Source organism: Podarcis liolepis, assembly GCF_965112155.1.
Source record: "Podarcis liolepis genome assembly, chromosome: 9".
Lineage (NCBI taxonomy): Eukaryota > Metazoa > Chordata > Lepidosauria > Squamata > Lacertidae > Podarcis > Podarcis liolepis.
The window spans coordinates 74,021,314-74,042,802 of record NC_139564.1 but is presented as its reverse complement, the minus strand read 5'-3'; the positions used below and the strand labels follow the sequence as shown (position 1 = coordinate 74,042,802).

Here is a 21,489-nt window from a genome sequence, read left to right as displayed (position 1 = left end):
GAGAAACTCCTGTGTGAAATAAGATGAAGGGTTTATTGTTTTTCAACATAGGAATTAAAGTTGTTGTGCTGGACTGGAGAAAGACTATTCTTGACATTTATTTATAATAATAATTGGAGAACCCCTTTTAGACATTTTGGGTGGGAGGGGAAATGAATGAACTTGAGATGTATGGCTCTGAAGATGGGGAAAATATTGCCCCTAGAAGGAGGAACAACTGGATACCACCCTGAATAATCTTTATATATATGACTGACAGATGGAGAATTGCAAGTCCTTTTTATTTCTTTTCTTTTTTCATTCTTTTGTGGTTTTTATCTTCCTGCTTATTTTTCTTATTTTTTCCTTGCTTTGCTTTTGTTCTGTTCTTTTTGGTGTCCTCTGGGAAATCAGCCCTGAGTGCTCACTGGAAGGACAGATCCTGAAGATGAGGCTCCAATACTTGGGCCACCTCATGAGAAGAGAAGACTCCTTGGAACAGACCCTGATGTTGGGAAAGATGGAGGGCACAAGGAGAAGGGGACGACAGAGGACGAGATGGCTGGACAGTGTTCTCAAAGCTACCAACATGAATTTGGCCAAACTGGGGGAGGCAGTGGAAGACAGAAGTGCCTAGCATGCTGTGGTCCATGGGGTCATGAAGAGTCGGACATGACTAAATGATTAAACAACAACAACTGAGGGGATTGTACACACATTAAGGTGATGGATGGCAGGTGAAGAACCCTGTGTGAGAGGCAGGGGAGGGAAGATCTCCCAGAGTGGGAGAATGGGAGAAGAGAAGCTCCCAGGTGAGAGCTGGGAAGGTCCACCCCCTTCAGTGTGAGAAAAGTATTAAGATCTACCTTTGAGAGAGGACTGTGTTTCTTCTCCGTTTTCTTTCTCTGTTTTTGTTTTATTTGGATTAGTTTGTTTTTTATTGCATTGTATGATGAAAAAAACCAATAAAAATTATGGGGGAAAGGTATATGGATATGTGTGCATATCCACATATGTCTGTGCACTACTGGAATTTGAACATGACAAGAAAATATTTGTTATAAAATATTAATATCATGTACAATACCAAGAGAAAATAATATCTGTAACATCTGGGACAAATGAACTTTTGCAAGATTATTAAACTTAAGAAGAGGCATTGTACCACTCTCTAATAAACACATGCAAAAATCAAATCACATTTCCCCTCCACAACGATCAAACACTAAATGTAAAGGCTCAAAAGAAGACTCAATTTCTGAACATACATTATTGTTTTGGGTTGCTGGTGTTCAAGAAAGTGCTCTAGGACATTTTTCTGCTGAGAAGGAGGAAAGGAAGGAAGAAATAACAACCAATTATAAGCTTTGCTGTATTTACATGAAAGAACCTTTTTGTTGTATTCTTCAATCTCTTGTTTGGGCTGTCAACAGCAATTTGATAAAGAACGTCCCTCTGTCTGACCTGTTTTTTCAGTGGTAACCTATATTGTGTGCCACAGGAACCAATGATAGCGCAATATATTATGCTCCTTCACAAACCTCCTGCATGTTTAACATAGCATTTAAAACTCATGGCTGTTTGATAATTTAGCTAATACTATTTTAGTTAGGAAACAAAACTTAGTTACTTTAATCTCTTTTTCCCCTCCCCCAACACACACTTTAGAGGCCAAAGCTCATGACAACTGTTTTGTGGTGAATGGTCAATTGTTACAAAATTCTAATTGGTTCTGGGTCAGTCCCTTTGAAATGACTGCTCTGCTCCAGTAATTTTTTCAATTAATTCCTAACAACTGACAAAACTTTGGATCTTGTCAAAAATTGTTGCAGTTCTTTAAGCTAGAGGTACAAATAACTTAATAAGGAATACAATTGAATTGAATTACCAGAAGATACCTTCTCACTCTCAAAGATTTTGCTGGCATAAAATCTACTTGCTTGCATCCACATTATATTGATATATTTATCTCCCGTCTTTGTTGGAGAACTTCTGTTTGAGGCTTAAATAATATTAATAAAGGCTTTTACTAAAAATATAGGAAGTGGGAGCTCAGTTTTATACAGCTGAAAGAGATTTTCATTACAATAAACTTTTTTACCTGCTTAAAGTAATACCGCAAAACAAAACAAGTTCATCCATCAATTGTAACACGAACAGACAATTTATATTACTTGCCCTTTGCCCCTTTGGTAGGCCAGTAAATGGCAAATCCAATGGCTTTATGTGAAAACGTCCATTGATAATTCTTTGGCCAGTAATCTGTCCTCATTGACTAGATTTCCGGAGAAGAGGGGACACAATGACTTGGAGCCATTTTGCATCATTTCCTAAAGTCCATGTTGATTCAAATATTAGACTGTATGTGGTATTGAATCCTGTGTTTCTGAAATCAAGGAAGCCAGTGGATGCGTCATAATGACTGCAGCATAAATCTGCAAGGTTTCAGAATGCAGAATACACAACCAGAAACTAATGCAACCCATTTAATTTGCAGTGTCTCTTCTACACAGGAGATGCAAGTCCTCAGTGTGCAGCAAGGGGAGCCTGTGAACTTTAGTCCATGAAGATAACTTCTCTATTTGTGAATGACAGGCCTTGTCCTCTCTCCCTCCCCCAGCTAGGACCAACACTTTAACAAATTTTGTGCCACCATTCAGACACCAATTCATGCCTGTTTCATGCTGCATATGGGGCTGGGGGCACCAGTCTGGCATCCACGGGGCTGCAATGCCTAGGACCTAATCCTGCTCTGACAGTGTTAACTTTCACTTTATAACAGCTGTTGTTGTGGTGGTGTTGTTCTTGCTCACTTGAATTTTTTTTAAAAAAATATTTTAATAGCAACTGTGCTGCAGCAAATTCCCAGTGGTTGTTGGAGAAAAAGAAGAGTTTGGATTTGATACCCACTTTATCACTACCCGAAGGAGTCTCAAAGCGGCTAACATTCTCCTTTCCCTTCCTCCCCCACAACAAACACTCTGTGAGGTGAGTGGGGCTGAGAGACTTCAGAGAAGTGTGACTGGCCCAAGGTCACCCAGCAGCTGCATGTGGAGGAGCGGAGACGCGAACCCAGTTCACCAGATTACGAGACTACCGCTCTTAACCACTACACCACACTGGCTCTCACTTTGCTCACCTGAACTGGCCTCCAGATGATAATGTGAACAGGGAACCAACACAAGGAAGCCTTTGCTAGAAGGGCCTTCACCCGCTGACCACTTTAGCCTCAACAACATAAGAGGGCAGCCTACTGTGGACTCATTAGCTTCCATGGTAAAAAAGGCATTCTGCTACACGATGGTCAGAAGGATGGACAATGACGTTTGCTAGGGAAATATTCAGCAAGCCCAGGCAATAGATGGGAGGGCTAATGCAAAAGTCCTGTGGGAGTCTGGCAGTTTGGCTGAAGCAGGGCTCCTTCTGATTGGTTGCTCTCTTAAATAGTAACGGAGCAGTACCTCTCTCAGTTCAGCAAGCATACCACACAATGACTCCAGTGATGCAATTTTTCAAAAAGGTTTATTTTATTTTTCTTGGAAAAGGTATACAGTGGTACCTTGGGTTACTGACGCTTCAGGTTACAGACGCTTCAGGTTACAGACTCCGCTAACCCAGAAATAGTACCTCAGGTTAATAACTTTGCTTCAGGATGAGAACAGAAATCACGCAGCGGCAGCAGGAGGCCTCATTAGCTAAAGTGGTACCTCAAGTTAAGAACAGTTTCAGGTTAAGAACGGACCTCCAGAACGAATTACGTTCTTAACCCGAGGTACCACTGTACGTGCATATATAATTGATAGCTACTGTATGTTGTGCTTGAATAAATAATAATAATAATAGTAATAAATTTTTATTTATTCCCCGCCCTCCCCAGCCAAGACCGGGCTCAGGGCGGCTAACAACCAATAATAAAAACAAGTTGATTAAAATACAGTTTAAAAGATTAAGATATAACATTAAAACATTAGGATGCAGCCTCTTCTTTAATAAGAATGTTAAAGATTTAAAGAGAAAGAAATTGATACCCAGAAGTGGTTGAGGTATCTGGAAAGTGACACCACCATCCGTCCCCATTCACCTTCCCAAGCCACTCCCACTGCATGTTCCCTAAACTCCGCCCATCCAGGCTCCTCCCACCTGCTGCAGAAACACACCAACAGTGCCTGTGTCCTCTCTAGGAAGGACACATAGTTCGCTCTGCTCATGGAAGCCCCTCTTCTCAGCCATAATAGGTACATGGAACTTCCATGCTCAATGTATCTCTGTATACCTGGTGCTGGAGACAACTGGAACATTTGACTTCATGCATCTGATTATTTGTTACTTTATTCTTTATTCATTGCATTTTTATCCCACTTTTCTTCTTCAAGGAGCTCAGGCTGCCTTACATTGTTCACACGCACCCCTCATTTAATCCCCACAACAACAGCATGATTTAGGTTAGGCTGGAAGGTAGCAACTGGCCAAGGTTACCCAGCGAATTTTGTGGCCAAGTGAGGATTTGAACTCTAATCTCCCAGGTCCTAGTCTTACACTCTAACCACTATGTCACACTGAATGTTGTCCAGGAAAGCATCGGCCATAATAAAGGTGTAAATCTTGCAGGTTGCTGCAAGACTCTGTTGCTTTTGCTTCAAAAGACTAACATTGTAGGCAACAAGCCCTGCTTTTCAGCTGCCCAAAGAACTGCGCACAACTGGAAACAGAACGCTGGACTAGATGGGGGCCGGTGGCTAGCTCACCAAGGCAGCAAACTGTGTACCAGAAAGAGTCGAGGGGCTAAGTTGCAAAGCCAAGTGGCTCTTGTCTCTTTCACATTTGCTGTGGCAACATTCGTTTCACCAAAGTGAAACAAGGTCTAAAAGTGGGGTCCCACGGCGGTCTGTGCATGGTTCTGCCCTACCCAAAAGTAGTGTCTGCAATGTCCTCTTCATTGTCCCTGGCCTCCCTTCAGTCTTGCCTTTAGGCGCTCGAACTTTCCAAGGAATTTATCCCATTACAAACATTTATTTCCTTCCCAAAAATTCATTTCCCTCAAATTTTGCCATAGTAATTTCCTCCTCTGCTTTCCTCCACCAGCTCTATTCAAACAAACAAACAAAAACATTTTTTCTCTCCCCTCCCCCATGAAAGTGGTGGGGAGGGCCACTTTCTCCAGTCATGCCACCAGCCCAGCTCTCAGACTCCCCTTTAGTCTGGACCACTAAATTATAACATGACAAGGCAGCACAATCCTTCTTTGAATGCCCACATGTTCTTCGTGTTCAAAAGTGCCACAAATGAGTGTGAGGAACTGCTGTCCATTCTGCCACCGATAGCCAGCTTGGCTCAGTCCTGCTCTGCTCCTTCTTTTCAACAATAACAACAGTGCAGGCATGGGCCATGCTCCAGGAAGTCAGTTTTGTGACCTAGAGGAGCCACCCATCAATTCAGGTGAGCCAGAAGCAGTTGTCTGGGCCCCAGATGCCGGCATTGGATTCCAGAGCTGCGGCCAAGGACCAGATAGACCAGAGGTAGGTGTGCAGTCACAAGTCAGGCCCAGATCAGGATCCAAGGAAGCAGTCAAGGAAAGGGCATTGGCACTCAGGCTGCATCCTTACACCAATACAAGTTTGGGAAGCCAAATTAGCAAAAAACACACAGAGCCCAACACCTGCAAGAATGAAGCCCAGGATCAGCTGAGGCTTGAATTGGCCAGTATGCCAGCTCCAGATCCAGCACGTGACTTGTAGGAGGGAAGGGTGCTTTGGCGTGTAGATCTCCTTGGTTAGATTAAACAGAGAAGTATGGGGGGAGGAAGAAAGGGAGGGCATAGTGGGGGGTCTTTTTTTGCCTACCCCAATATTTCTGGTTTGGGAAGTGAGATATTATTTGACAGGAAGTCCTCCCTGTTGGAGCCACATTCCTCCAGTGTCCAGTCTAGCAAACAGGAAATGTTGGACTAGACTGCTCTGTCTGGATATCCCAACACTCTGGAGCTGGTTTCGGGGATTCTTCTGGAGGCAGATCTTCCCCTTGGTTTGGCTGAGCTGCCATCTCAGGCGGCACTGGGCGTCCGAGGCGGCCTCCAGCTGGAGGATCTGGCTGGTGGATCCCCTTCCTGGAGGCCTCCGTCGGCGCGTGACCGGAGCTCCAGGCCAGCTCTCGCGGGGAGGGCTCCAGGGCCCGGCTGCAGATGCCCTCGGCCCCCTCGAGGGGGGACACAGAAGAAGGCATCACACGAGCACACCTTTCCCAAACGCGGCAGAGAGAGCGCGGCGACCACAAGTCAAAGGGGAAAGTCTGGCGCTTCAGGACCACAGGCGCAGGATGGGGTCTTGCCTACCCGGACTAGCATCGGTCCTCCAGGCAGAAGAGCCTTTCCCGCCCTCCCTGGGAGTGAGCCTGGGATGGAAAGCGCCTCCCCTGCAGCATGGGGCGCAGGCACTGGAGGCGAAGGCTGGCGGTTCTGCGGGCAGCGCGTCCCTTCCCGTGTAAGGCCTGCCTACCCCAGCAACCCCTCCCTCCCTCCCTCCCTCGCACCCCAGGATGGTTTGGAACGAACGCGCCCCTTTCCAAACCCCGAACCTTTCCAATCCCCAAGCCAATAAAGAGCGCGCAATTTAAGCGCTAGTGCGCAAGGGAAACAATTGGGGGGGGTCCCACCTGCAGTGGCGTAGCGTGGGTTGTCAGCACCCGGGGCAAGGCAAGTAATTTGCGCCCCCTCTGCCCTAGGGGCAGAGAGCTGCGAGTGCGAGCGCCCCCACCCCAGATGTTGCGCCCGGTGCGGCCGGCCCCAATGCACCCCCCAAGCTACGCCACTGCCCACCTGACGGACTCCCTCTCTCTCTCGGCTATGGGGGAAGAGCCCTCCGGCCCCCGCCCGGCTCCTCCTCGGTCCCCCGCGGTCCCGCAGCTCCCCTTCCAGGCTGCCTCTGTCCCTGCAGGGCCGGCGCGCTCCCTCCCGTCCTCTTCGGCCTGCTGGGGGAAGCGCTGCCGGCCGAGCTTCGCTCCGGGATATTGCTGGTGGCGAAGGGCAGCCGCGGCCGAGGAAGCAGCTCAGCTGACGGCTCCCTGCCCGGAGCTCTGCGCTTCCCCGGGTCCCCGAAGCCTTGGACTCCAAAGCCCCCTCCGGGCTGCATCATCCGTCGGCGGCGAGGCTTTCCCAGCAGCGGAGCGGGATCTCGGACGGCGACCGGGGGGACAGCTGCCAGGCGCTGGCGATTGGGTTGGCGGCCAAGAGGGCGAGAGGAAGGGGCGGGGATCGCACGGGGGTGGCAGGGAGCTGCAGCCCCGGAACCCTCGTGCTCGGATCCGACCAGGCGACCCGAAGGAAAGGAAACGGCGCCTGCTGCCTTGTGTGTCTGGCTGGCCTCGTTTGCGCTCTAATACCCCGCGCTTCAGATTGGCTTGTTTTAAAAAGGAAAAAGTATCCGGTGCTGTTCACAGCAAGACATCCTGGAGGCCTCGACGGCAGCTTGAAGGACAGGCGAGGCCCCGGTCGCCGTCCCTCCCGTCTCCCCACCAGAGAAGGAGGCTGAGGCAGGGGGAGGCGAGCCGTACGGGATCTCCGCCTGAGGCAGGGTCGTATCTGGCCCCCGATCCTCAGGTTAGGAAGGGGGGGCTCGTGGTGGAAGAAGGGACGTTCAGGTCACAGTTGAGCGATCCTTGGAAAAGACGCCCCTGACCTCTGGAGCAGCACCCGCTCCAGGTGTTGGATGCAGGATCCAGCCAACGAGCAAAGACGCCCTTTAGCAGAGGGCTGTTCTGCGCTAGCCTTCTGGAGATGCGCCACAGTTGCGCAAGCCAGACGCGCGGCGGGGTTTGGGCCGAGGGTCCGAGGCGCCCCCCGCCGGCTTCCTGCGAATCTCCCGGGACAGGAGGGCCGGTCTTCGCTTCCCGGACACCCCCAAGGCGGGAGCAGGTTCCCTTTTCCCCTTGCCGACGCTTCCTTGCTGCGAGATCGCGCCTTCCAGCGCCAAAGCGATAATCGGCCCGTCCCTGATCCCTGGGAAGGGCCCGCCTGGGATGTGGGGCTCGGGCAGAGGCGCCTGCGCTGTGTGGGGCAGCTGCGCTCCTTGCCAGGGACCAGCGCGCGCGCCAAGAGAAGCGGCAGCCCTGCGCTGGCTCCGGCCTCTCGGCTCCGGCGACCTGATGACGAGGAGGCTCCTTGGAATCAGCCACTGAATAGCTAGGGCTCCGGCTGCAGATAAGCCCTGCCAGAGTTTCAGAGAAGATCCTTGGTGAAAGTGGAAGAGGCTGAAAGCAGGTCAGAGTCTGGCCAGAGAGCAGAGCTTAGAGGAGAAGAGTTCCCAGCCAAGCTATTTCCGTGCAGCAAAAGCAACAAGAACGAGAGAAGTTCGTGCCGTGATAAATTCCTTAGCCTTTCAGGTGCCGCAAGACTCTTCTCGGTTTATATTAGAGTTGCTGACATCCCGTGAAAGATAACTTGAGTCTGGATGGGATGGGTGCGCATCTTCCAACCTGGGCATCAATTGTGGTGGAGGCTGACGCGCTCCTTTGAAAAGGGAAGCTTTAGAATACAGTCACTGTAGGGCGACTTCACAAACCGACCCAGAGGCGCGCGCGCGCAACCACCGACGCGGAGAGTCTACACTGCTCCCTGTTGACCCGAAGAATCCCCAGTGTCTCCAGTGGGATTGCAGCAACGCCTATGTGCACAGTATTGCGGACAAAGTGTTTTGAAAACAGGTCTGGGTTTGGTTCTTGTATAAACTGAAACCTAAGCCCACGTGGTGTACTGGTGAGAGTGTCGGACCTGTAAGATCCTGCTTCAGTCGCTGCCTCTCAGCCTGACCCACCTCACAGGGTTGTTGTGGGGTATTAAATGAGGAAAGGGAGAGCCGTGCACCCCACCTTGAGCTCTTTGCAGGAAAAGGTGGGATATACCTGCAATAACAAAATAATAATGAACACGCTTCGTGTTCGGCGTCCCGGACACATTGTGCATTCATGGGTGAGTTTTGTAAACCCTGTACCTGAAGCTGTGTGGCTTTGGATATGAATCCAGCTTGGGCGGAGGGAACTAGAAGGCCTCCCTCTCCCAACAGTCTTGTTTTTAAAGAAAGCAAACGTTATCCAAAAAGAAATGGCCAGGTAGTTTTTGCAGCGCTACCACCGCACCGCTAAAGACTAAACCCACAGTAACTCAATGTAATTCGGTTAGTACCAGCCTCGTTTAGTGGCGTAAGGAGAGCCCTGAGGTCAAAGCGGATCGTAACGCTTACCTATCGGAGACCTAGACAAATAGCAATTCTTTCTCCGAGTGTGGCTGCTGTTGGAGAAAAGGCGGCACCGGCGGAGGTCATAAAATGCAGGCGTAGCCACCTCCCCTCCAGATCTTGTCGGACTACGACTCCCATCATCCATTTTACTTGGCCTTGCTGGCTGGGGCTGATGGGAATCGAAGTCCAACAGCACCTTCCTCGGCTTTTGGAGGCGCACACTGAAAAGGAGGGGGATCAAAACAGCCCAATGGGGGGGGGGACTGTGCATGTTCAGGGGCCACGGAATGCTTGGGCTGTTGGTGAAAATCTGCTTGGAGGGGAATGTCTAACTGTTGTTAGCTGCTCTGAGCCCGGCTTCGGCTGGGGAGGGCGGGATATAAATAAAATAATAATAATAATAATAATAATAATAATAATAATAATAATAATAATAATAATAATAATAATAATTATTATTATTATTATTATTATTATTATTATTATTATTAAAGCCTGAGGAACGCCACACGGCAGCATCTTGACCAAATATACGTATATGGCACCTTCCTGCGCTTAAGAGGTCGAGAGTGGCGTCGCTTCTACCCAAATGCCTCTCCGTCCCATCACTCAAACACGTTCATTTAAAAGGGGCAAGAAGGAAACCCAGTTAAGTTCCCTGCAAGTAGGGAAGCCGGAATAAATTGGCTGAAATGCTGCGCGGAGAAAGGAGGCTCAAATCTTACTGAAGTGGACGGCAATGAACTGGCCCGAGTTCAGGAGGGCAGCCTTTAAGGGTGGAGGAGTTTCTGTGTGTGTGTGTGTGTGTGTGTGTGTGTGTGTTTTAATGCTGAGTTTTGGATCGGGGGATGCAAAGCTGCCCCCATTCTACCTACTCCCAACGCCTCCATCTGTTTGCAGCCCTGGTCCGAGCAGCAGCACAGAAAGTCATAAGTATCAAACGCCAATAGTCTCTACGTTCAAAAGTAGAGGGTGATCAGACAAGATGTGCGTGTTCAGCGTAGCACGGCCTTGGGAAAAAAGGAGAGGGTGATGGACTACGGAGCCCCAAATCAGCTCCCGTACAAGGAAGGAATCCTGCCTTCTCTGCGTGACTCCAGACTTCTTTTAGTTGCGGATTCAGTGATATTTGTAATAAAATACAATAAAATAATCCTTCCAGTAGCACCTTAGAGACCAACTAAATTTGTTATTGGTATGAGCTTTCGTGTGCGTGTTGGTATCTGAAGAAGTGTGCATGCACACGAAAGCTTATACCAAGAACTAACTTAGTTGGTCTTTAAGGTGCTACCGGAAGGAATTTTGTTTTGTTTTGACTATGGCAGACCAACACGGCTACCTATCTGTAACAATAAAAACTTAGTTGGTCTCTAAGGTGCTACTGCAAGGGGGGGGTTATTTTGTTTCGACTACGGCAGACCACACGACTACCTACCTGTAACTAGTGATATTTGTGATCCTGACGCTGTGGGCGCAGGCACAGCAATGCCACCTTCGATACTGTTTGGCCTTGCAAAGCCTTCCAGGCAGTCGCTCGGCATCATTTCTGATAAGACGGTAACTTCCAGCTGAAATCCCGTGACTTTTCGTGCCACAGTGTTGTGAGTGTGTGTATGCTGTAGCCCATGGTCTAGGTCTCCTTCTAAATCCGGCCCACGGAGGGTCCAGGAATCAGCGTGTTTTTACATGAGTAGAATGTGTCCTTTTGTTTAAAATGCATCTCTGGGTTATTTGTGCGACATAGGAATTCGTTCATACCCCCCCCAAAAAAAAACTATAGTCTTGCCCCTCAGAAGGTCTGAGGGACAGTGGACCGGCCCCCTGCTGAAAAACTTTGCTGACCCCTGCTGTAGCCCCTCAGCCTAAGGTAGTAGCACTGGAGGAAGTATGGCAGAACAAGGAAAAGAATCATCTAATTGTAGAGTTGGAAAGGGACCTCGGGGGTCATCTAGTCCAACCCCCTGCAGTGCAGGGATCTCAACACGCCGCCCCCCATCACCAGTCAAAATAAATCCACTACTCTGCGCTATTGTTGTGTCCAGCACGTGCTCCAGAACACCAGTCTCGGGTCAAGAAGTCCAGCCTCTCCGAACTGGTTTTTGGATCTGGCTCCTGGCCTTCGCACCAGTAACTTGTCCAATATGACTCAGCTCACATCCTATTCGGATTTCAAAAGCGAATCCCGAAGATGACAAGGACACTTGCTGTGGGCTGCGTTGTTCAGTCGCCACCGGACCTCCTAAAGCTGGAATCTCAATGCGTTCAATCGGAAACAAGTTCGCTCAGTTGCTCTTCCTCTGTAAGCCATTTGACCCCAAATTGATGATGAAAAAGAACCACTTCCATGGGGAGTGGGGCTTATTGGTTGTTGTTTTTTGTTTGTTTTTATTATGCATTTTGTGTTTTTATATTGTGATTTTATGTTGTAACCGCCCTGAGACCTCCGGGTATAGGGCGGCATAAATTATTATTATTATTATTATTATTATTATTATTATTATTATTATTATTATTATTATTATTATTATTATTATTTATACCAGCACATTTTGGGGGCAAAGGGCGGAAAGGGAAAGGCAGGCTTGAGCAATCGCCCCTCTCTCGGCACTTGGCTGCAGCAGTAGAAGCCGGTTTCCAGATGGATGGTTGGTTTTTAACTTTCTAGGGAAAGAAAGAAAGAAAGAAAGAAAGAAAGAAAGAAAGAAAGAAAGAAAGAAAGAAAGAAAGAAAGAAAGAAAGAAAGAAAGAAAGCGCCATTGGATACCTTCACGTGAGCCACTTGAGCGAGAGACAAAAATGCAGTGCTTCTCGTGGGGGACTCCGGTAGTAGCAGAGTTTGCAGTGTGGCGTAGTGGTTAGAGTGTCGGGCTAGGACCTGGGAGACTAGGCTTCAGAGTCCCACTCAGCCAAGGTGTTCACTGGACCGGTCACTGTCTCTCGCCCGACCGACCTCACAGGGTTGTTGTGAAGTACCATGTACACCATCTTGAGCTCCCTAGAGAAAAAGGTGGGATATGAACGCAATAAATAGAATAAAAAATCCTATTGCACTTTATTTCAACGGAATGTGCTTCAAATGACCGACGCGCCACGTGGGAATCAATAGCGCAAGTCTAGCTAGGCAGAGGCCTCGTGCGCCTCGAAGAGGGATCCCAGCCGAGCCAGTGAGTCAGTGGATTGTGCGCAAGCTGCAGCTGGTCTTGGCACGGGTTTACCTGCAATGGAGGGGCCCTTCCTTGAGGAGAGCTTACTTCACCCCACTGAGCACTTCCTTCCGAACAGCCTGAGCGGGATGGGGCCACCAGCTCCTTTCCTCCGCCCCTTCCCTCCGCTTTGCCTGCCCCGCTCCCTCAGTTGGCACTTGGAGGCACGTTGTGTGGGAGCGGAGCAGCCGTTTCATAAAAATTATAATGTTATTATTTATACCCCACCCAGCCACTCTAGGCGGCTTCCTACACATACAAAAACACAATACAAAATCAAGCAATAAAAACTTCTGGTGGAAGGGCGTTCCACAGGGAGGGAGCCACTGCCAAGAAGACCCTCTGCCTGGTTCCCTGTAACATCACTTCTCGCAGCGAGGGAACCGCCAGAAGGCCCTTGAAGCTGGACCTCAGTGTCCCTTTAGTGAGCACTAGACATGCTCAAGGCGGAAGCATCCTTTACTCAAGAGAGGAAACGTTACTCAGTGGAGTAATCAAGGAGGGAGGGAACACTCTTAATGGGTTTTTTCCCACACACAAAATGTCTTCTTAAGGTTGGGAGGTTAGTTCCAGTGTTTATGGCTAAATTAGGCGACAATATTAAGCACCTGCAAATCCGTTCCGTGGGCTCTGCCTCCCAGGACGCAGGCAAAGGCTTGAACTGCTTGCTTCTTTCTCTGACGCCGAGCTTTGTAGGAGGTGAGGGTTAGGGAGACGCAACGCCACCCCCCATCTTCATCCTAATTAATCTTAACTTGCCTCCGTGACAATTTGCTGAGTTCAGGTGACTCCAGCTCTGGAAGCAACGCCGCTGATCGCCAAGTGCCGTCCTGTAAATAGCAGTGCTTCTTCAGCTCCCACCTTTCAAGTCCCTTCCACTGTCAGGATTCCTGCACGTTTTTCTTTGCCCAAGAATTTACCTTCCAGTAGGGACCGTCGCCGGTGCCTCCTGGTCCAGATTCGTAGAAGAGCGACAGCCCAGACTCCAGCCACTTCCTTGCCCTCCGCCGCTGAGCGCTGCAGCGACCTATTGAGGCAGAGCGGACCAAGCGAAGGCCGCAGAGGCGGGCGAAGTGGCCTCATCCCTTGCCAGGGGTGGCAAGACAAGCGGATCAGTGGGATAAAGGGCTAAGGATCCTGCTGAGGCGCACTTATTGAATGGTTCCGCATTTGTCTCTATGGGTTCCCTGGGAGTTTGGGCCCGAAACCTAAGCAGAGATTTTCACGCAAGTGGGAGGAGCTCCTGGGCGTGGGTGTGAGTTGTTGCAGCAGCGATTCCCTTTGAGGACGCCCCAACGCGCCGGATTTGGGGGTATAATAGCACAGTCCCTCTAAGAGGTGGCTTTACTTGGCTATGCGATCCTGTACAGGCCTTCTTAGAAGCAAGTCCTGCCAAGATCACAGAGACTTACAACTGTCGAGGGTTTTATCTTTGCTTAATACTGTCCATTGAAATCCGTCGTATTTACGCAATAGCAATAGTAGTTAATAATTTTATATCTATGCAACTCTTCTTTTCTTGTTTAGTATCCAAAGCACTGATTTGTCACTTCCCCAGATGCAATTCTATGTACACATATTTGAGAGGAAAGGTCACTGGATTCAAATCCGACTTTCCTCCGATTAAACACATATAGATTTGTGTCTGCCTTTAGGATTAAGAGTGAACTCTAAGTAAGTCTTCCCTCTTACATACGAGACACTTATATCCAAGCATAAAGTTGTACATATGCAACTTAAAGTTTTCTTTGACATGCTTTGGTTTTTTTCTCCGTAAGTTATACTAAAAATAATTATGTATTACTTTGCTGTATCTTATACTGTATAGTTTATAAAGCCATCGGATGTCTTTATTATTCCAAATACGGACAGTGCACGGAATTTTGCAATTTAATTGTGTGACTCGTGCACTAGGTTTTAATTAAAACAAACAGGGAGGCATGCTATTTCCACCTCTTTCCTCACTTTCGAGGAAGCAGCTTAACGCATATAAACTGATTCTTCTTGGAAATCGAAATGGCAGTGAAATTCACGATGCTGTGTTATGAGTCTTCCACCGCCTCCAGCATTCGCCAGGCAAAAATACAAAATCAAACTTTCAAGACCAGGCGCGGAAGAGAAGCGGCGCAGAGAACGGCAGCCTTTCGGGCCCCACAGTTCCCAAGGATATTTACCCAGGAATAAACTCGTGGCGTCTCGTTCCCAAATTAAGTGTTCGAGCCCGTAATCACGAATTTGTGAGTAAGCCCGACTGAACGGAATGGGAGCTTTTCCGCACTTAGCACTGCGCCTTTAAGGGAGCTCGTTTGAACTCCTACTAAGAAACCTTTAAAAAGGAGAAGGCACGATCACAGATTGCAAGCTTAGCATACATGAACAATTGTTTATTGAAATATTCAGAATGCCTTTTAAAAAGAGAGAGAGAGAGAGAAGCAGCAGCAGCAAGAAGACATTTTTTAGCTGCCAGTTTGTTGCCTTAAAAAACATTTTGGAGACTAACCCCCGAGCAATCGCGTTTTCTAGGGAGGAGCAGAAAGGGGGAGGAAAGCGGTCAGCTGCATCCAGGGAAGGGGGCGGGGTCACCCCGGGTTGATATGCGTGCAGCGAAGTGTCCTTTTTACACTTAAAGATTTTTGGGAAACCAATTATGGTGGTCATGGAGCTACTTTTTGTGTTTTCTTGGATACCTGTAAACACGTGGATCAAGGGCGGGGGGGGCGGGGGTGTAACTGGAACAAAAAACTCGAACTGAATTTGTTGGAAAGTAAATCCTACATAGTTCAATGGGATTTACTTCCAAGTAGGCCTAAACCTGCAACCTTAAACATATTCAATTTAAATTATCTGAAGGATAATGAGCCATCTTGTATCCTGTTGGTGTTGTAATCACAGCGCTGAAGGCATGAAAGACCCTCCGACGCACAAGGGCAGAATCACATCCTAATAGCTCGGGACAAGACAGACACGCAATATATTCTGCCTGTTGTATAAATAATAATACTTTGGAGCATGTGATATTTAACACGTTGAATAGTCTGCGCTTTGCCCCAGCAGACGACGATTTCAAAGCCCCTCTGCGAAGACAGCTTTTTTCCGTGACACACTGCTTTAAGATTTAGTTGCATAAAAATAAGTGGGCATTTTAATATAAAGACTGCATTACTGTTATGCAGATAAAAACTGGTTTAAACAGCGAACAATTACTTCCTTATCTAAATACGCTTCTCAAAATACTAGCCGAACTACCAACAAAAATCGTTTCCCCCTCTATTTTTTCGTGTTTAGCTGCCAATTTTGATCCTAGAGTCATTAATTCATAATTGCAAGTAGGCTTCAAAAAATTGGAAAAGCTTTATGTTTACAAAATATATCCTTCAAGCTTTACAGGCGTCATGGATGTTTCCTCGTCACCGGCTATTTCAACGTTCTCGTCTTATCATAAATGGTTAGCTTGTTTTAAATAACACTAAAAATTAGTTTGCTTGCTTTTCAAAAAGAGGGCACCCAACCCCTCAATATTCCACAATCTCTATGCTGGGAAAAGCTCCGAGCTAAGAGGCTAAATTATAGTTGAGTGTACTACGATAATACATATGTTTACAGCTTGATGTACATCCCAGAGTAACGTATCTGGCGAAATCCCTTCTTCATTTCTCCTTCCAACTCTTCCCCCACCCCCAAATCAGATTTGCTACAGCAAACTGACGAAACTGGCATTAATTTTGTGACTTGGACTTGCTTCCATAAATATTTAGGCAGAGAAAAAGGTTGGTTAAAGAAACATAGTTTACGCATGCATAATACTTCATATAATACCGCATTACAGTCGCTAAAGACAAGTTATCAACTGGAGTTTTACTCTAATATGTTGTGAACAGGACACATGAATGCGCATTCCAGCTTTCCACAGGAAACATATTCGAACATGACTGAAGGAAATCAAAGGCTTTGGCAAATTGATCGTTTTCAACTGCTCAGACTGAATTAGGCTATAACATGACGTCAAGGGAAGTATAAACTATTATAATGGGGCGCTTGGGGAAATGGTTGAAGAATGAAAATTATTAAGGAGGATTTAAAAACATTTTATACCATAAATTAAAATCAACTGAATAATTATAGCGCATACTTCATTTATGTTGATTTCTGGAGTGTGAGGGATAGAAAATAAATCCGAATATGGATTTTATATCTTAAATGTTACAGCAAGAGAAGATTTAAGTTTTTTTTTTCCTCATGAAAACCTGTCCAAAATTCAATAATTATTTGCAAATTGGAAAGCAAATCTCTTTAGCATCCAATTAATTCCAGGTTGTTGTTTTTTAAAAAAGATACAAAACACCCATTGACAATCAATTTCAAGGTAGGCCACCTAAGGCCTTTCCTAAACAAGATACCGAATGAAAAGCTTTCAGAGGGAGGGTGGTAAAACTATCTTGTTGAATGCCAATACTTCAGTTTCCCTCAATCTTCCTCATCCTATGAAAAGGCAATAAACTATGCGACAGATTCACTGTTTCAACGATACTTTTGATCCGAGGAAGGGATGCGGGGGGCGGACAAGGGAAGGAGGCCGTGGTCCCTGTCATTGTGGCTGGAAAAGTAAACATCTTTACATTCTTTTCTTACACAACATTGCCGCCATTAAGAAACGCCAGAAGCCCACCCGCCGATCTTCGGAGTATAAGGAGAAGTGTCTCTGGGACTTGAGCCCGCAAACTATGGTTGGCGTTTTCTCCAGTATTCCTGGACGCAACCCTGGCCGGCTCTTGCTCAGGAGAAGTCCGAGGAACACAGGTCAAGTAGAGACTTTTTGCTTGGCTTTTTTGGGGAAAAAAATCATCATTAGGCCCGGGGGAAATATAGAAGTTTATTGCACCTTTAAAACAATCAAAAGCATCCAATCAAGTAGTTTGGGACCCAGAAAGGAAAGCGGTGTCCAGGCGGCCGAGGATCAAACGAGGCCCGTCACTTGCGAGCGGAGGAAGGGCGCCGAGGCCGCGGGGAAGGTCGCCAGCGGGTAGGCGACGCTGCCGGAGACGGCGACCAGCGGCGGAGAGGCGTGCGCGGGAGGCGGCAGCGGGAAGCAGCCCAGCGCGCCGCCCGCCAGCGAGTTCTCATGGTACAAAATGGGCACGCGGACTATCCTTTGCGCCGCCGTGTGCGGGAGGTTGGCCGCCTCCAGGTCGGCCGCCAGCTGCCTCTTCCACTTGTTGCGGCGGTTCTGGAACCAGATCTTCACCTGCGTCTCGGTGAGGTGCAGCGAGGCGGCCAGGCCGGCCCGCTCCGAGCTGCTCAGGTAGCGCTTCACGTCGAAGGTGGACTCCAGCTGGAAGACCTGGCTCCGGCTGAAGACGGTGCGCGTCTTCTTCTTGCGCCCGCCGCCGCGCGCCTCGCCGCCCTCCGACTCCTCCGCGCGCTCCTCGTCCAGGCTGCTGCCCTGGCTGCCGCCACCGCCTTCCTGGGCGCCGCCGCCGCTGCACGCCAAGTCCTCGCTTTTCGCGCCGGGGCTCAGCTCCGCCGCCACTTTCTCGCAGCAGCCGCTGCCGCCTCCTCCGGCTGCTGCCGCTTCCTTCCCGGGAGATGCCTCCTCGGAGATCTCCGGAGAGTCTCTGTCGCTGGCTGAAAAAGGAGGAGAGGGTGAGCGAAGCAGGGACGGGTCAAGGACTGAAACGAAAGGATCCTGAGCTCTGACCTTCGGCCACCCCCCTCCAACAAGCCTTGCTCAAGTGCTATCGGTGCTGCCGATTAATTCGCCTCTTAATTCTTGTTTTCCTCTTTACCGTGTTACAGGAGCCCGGGAGAGATTTGGGTTAACAGAGTGCTGAGACAGACAGCCTCTCTGGGCAGACCCCAGCCCCCACGCCCGCCCTCGGAGAAGCCTTCAAGACTCAAGCGCCAAGATCTGACGATCACGAGGCTCCCCGAAGCAATTTAAAATGCAGGGAATGGGGCTGCTGCACGCCACAAGGCCCAACACGGATACTGCAACGAGTCGAGGTGTCTGTGTCTTTAGAAAATAGGCTGCAAAAAGCCAAATAATTTCCCCAATACCGTGGCTGCTTGTGGCACACCCCAAACCCTAGTCTCCTCTCGCGCAAAGTACCTTTTGCAATCCTCGATCTCTCCTCCTGAAGTTAAGCAAAGCCTTTGTTTGCACCCAAGCACCCAGCTCAGTTAAAGCTAAACATCTGGATTTAGCCAAGTTTCTTCTCGCTAATAGGCGACAAAGCGGTCTCTTGCAGCTAAGCCGAAGCGCTTTCCTCGGAAGCCGCTTCTCTTGTTTCCAAAACTTGCTTCGGAGAAAGGCGCTCCGGTGCTGCGGGCCGGGCCCGCGTTTTAGACTAGGCCGGAGGCCGAGCTGCCCTGGGGACTGAGGCAAGAGGCGGCTCCTTACGACTGGATGTATATATGCTAAGATGACCAGATTTTTTTCAATGAATCCGGGGACACTTTCCAACTTCAATGGATTTTGTATGGGGACTGATTTGTAAATCCGAGGGAGAGCTATGAGTTGTAAAAACATTTCCCGTTTTCAAAAAAGAAATGCCGTTTTATGTATCCGAAAGAAAGACCTGGTTGTAAAAACGAATCTTTCGCGAGAAATATTATTTTTCTCTCTCAAGAGGCCTTAATAATGTCTTAAGCAAATTTGTGTGACACCCCAAGGATAGGACTGGCCTACCGACAGTGCCAGGGCCTGCGGTCGACGGGGCGACCAGGACAGAAGAAGAGGCAGGAAGGAGTGGCGCTTCGCGGGGTCCGCGGAGAGAGGTCGGCCGGCGACCCTCTCAGAACAGCGGAGCACAGGGCAGGAAAGGGGCTTCTTTTTAAATGTTTATTTTTATTTTTAAAGGGGGGTGTTTCGTCCAACTCTAGGGAAGCTCTAGGGAATCACAAGGGGATTTGCTCGGGCCTCAATACGCTTCCAAGAGCCTTCACCCGGCAGGGCTTCCTTTGGTGGGGAGCTCCACGACCCCTGCCCCCTCCCCTCTCAGAAATGCCCTCGTGCAATCTGACGAGACACCCCCTCCCGGGAACAGGGGTCGGCGTGATCTCCGTCCGCTGAGCCGGGGTTAGATAGGGAGCGGCCGGGCGCCCGGGGCCGGGAAGGGGAGCTGCGGCGACCCCGGACGGCGGCGGGCACTTACTTTCCGGACTGGCGCAGCCTATGAAAGCCACGTGCGCTCTTCTGTACCAGTCCACGGTGCTCTCCCGGAGCGGGTAGCCGCGCAGCCCGATCCCGAAGCGGGAAGCCTGGCACGGGCAGCAGGCGAGCGAACAATGGCTGCCCGCGAAGCCCCCGCCGCGCGCCCGCCGCGCTTGGCGCTCGTCGTCGGCGCCGTCCGGCCGCTGCTCGTCCTGGGCTTTGGCGGCCAGCAAATTGGCGATGAAGAAGGAGGAGACGCGCGCCGGCGCCGAGGCGGGAGGCGCGCTCTCCGCGGCTTCGTCGGGCATCGCCGAGGGGAGGCGAGAGCCAGCGCGGCGGCCGGGCTCCGGGCTGCTGCCGAGGCGAGGGGCGCCGCCCGCTCAGCTCACCGGGCGGGCCAGGCGAGGCGCCGTCGACGGAGTCCTCATCCGCGAGCGCAATCGGCCCTCATTTCCTGCCCGGGCAGCGCGAAGGGAAGCCCCCATCCGAGGCGCCGGGGGCTGCGCCAAAACCGGCCCGGTCCCGCGCTCGGCCCGCCAGCAGAGCTTCCCGATGGGACGCGCCGGGCGGGCAGCCGGGATTCCTGCGAGCGCCCGGGAAGAGCCCGCCGGAGAGCGAGCGAGCGAGCGAGCGCGCAGCCCCGGGCTCGGCGCCTCGCCCTCGCCAGCCTCGTTATTTAGGTCAATTGGGGAGCAAATCAAAACGCAGAAAGCGAGACTCACTGGCCGCAACTCCGGGAGAGAGGAAGGAGGCCGGAATCCGGGACTCCCATTGGTCAGCCTGGAGGGAGAGGACAGACGGAGCAGCCAATCACGACCTCTGCCACGGAAGGATGCTGACGACCAGAAAGGCAGCCTGCGCGCGGCTGGCAAAGCTCCCCCTTTCCATTCCTTATTTGGACCTTCTCTCTCTCTCTCTCTCTCTCTCTCACACACACACACACACACACAGGCTACCCGCGACCAGGGGAGACACCTCGGTCTGCTGCAACAAGAGTCTGCAGAGCTCCAGCAAGCTTCCTTAGGTAGCTATCTGCCCAGAGGCGCAGCAGCAGCCCTTGGGACGCGGACGTGTGGACACCTGAGGCGGACCCCAGAAGGGCGCCTCCCTCCCGCTGAGGAAAGATGGACATCGGGAACAAGGGGGAAGAAAGATCGACATGGGCCTCTCCTGCCCCATGAATCGGGCCGCCCCAGGCACTCGCCTTACCTGGCCGCCTGGCGCCTAGCCGCCTCTCCCCGCCGGGCGCACTCTTCGCGCGAGGGGAGCGCGGAGAGATCTGCAGACAGGAATGAATGAAAGCCCGTCGCGCGGCCCTGCGCCCAGGTCTCTAGCTTCGGGGCCGCGTCCGTCTTCTGGAAGCGAGGCACTTCCCAGCCACTAGAGCGGAGAGAGGTCGAGGCGGCCCGGGGAGCACCCGGCCTCTTGGGGGCGCTGCGGAGGCGCGTTTCCCGGCAGGGGCAAGAGCCGCTCGGCTGCCGAGTCTCCTGCGCGACCAGGGAGACAGCCACGGACTAGACCCGCGCGGCTCTCCGCCCCCCGGGGCCGCCTTGGACCCACGCCCCTGAACTTGGCGCCCGCGCTTCGGCGGCCTTGGCTGGCTCGGGGCTCCTTGCGCAGGGAGCTCTCGCGGGCCAAGAGCGGCTACTGTCCGAGAGGCCTCCGGTTTGCCTCTCCAGGCCGGCCGGAACCTGGAGCCGGCACTACAGAGCTGCAGCAGAGCCTAAGCACCGAGAGTACCGTCGGGCCAGGGCTGCAACAGCCCTCGAGGCTCCGATCCCGTTTCCTCCGTGGCAAGGTGCCTCGAAGGAACGGAGGGGCTCCTTCGAGGTTCCCTGCCGACTTTCTCCCCTAGCTTCCTCGCGGGCCAGGCATCCCTTTCCACTGGCCCCCCTTCCGCACCTCCGGCTTGGCCTAGCGCAGACTCCGG

General features: G+C 50.6%; 1 protein-coding gene across 1 annotated transcript; it reads right to left on the bottom strand.

Annotated features, from left to right (window-relative positions):
- Positions 1 to 14,820: 14,820 nt before the first annotated feature.
- Positions 14,821 to 20,210, bottom strand: HMX1 (H6 family homeobox 1). The gene is made up of 2 exons (XM_083460230.1): positions 19,561 to 20,210; positions 14,821 to 18,031 (listed from the first exon to the last, which is right to left on the bottom strand). The coding sequence occupies exons 1-2, from the start codon at positions 19,865 to 19,867 to the stop codon at positions 17,364 to 17,366; spliced, it is 975 nt and encodes a 324-aa protein (XP_083316356.1). The 5' UTR covers positions 19,868 to 20,210; the 3' UTR covers positions 14,821 to 17,363.
- Positions 20,211 to 21,489: the final 1,279 nt, after the last annotated feature.

Bases quoted from the DNA above. Each gene is read 5' to 3' on its own strand.
- HMX1 (XM_083460230.1), bottom strand. From the start codon at position 19,867: ATGCCCGACGAAGCCGCGGAGAGCGCGCCTCCCGCCTCGGCGCCGGCG. The intron at 18,032-19,560 runs GTAAGTGCCCGC...CTCCTTTTTCAG, and splicing joins AGGCTGCGCCAGTCCGGAAA to CCAGCGACAGAGACTCTCCG.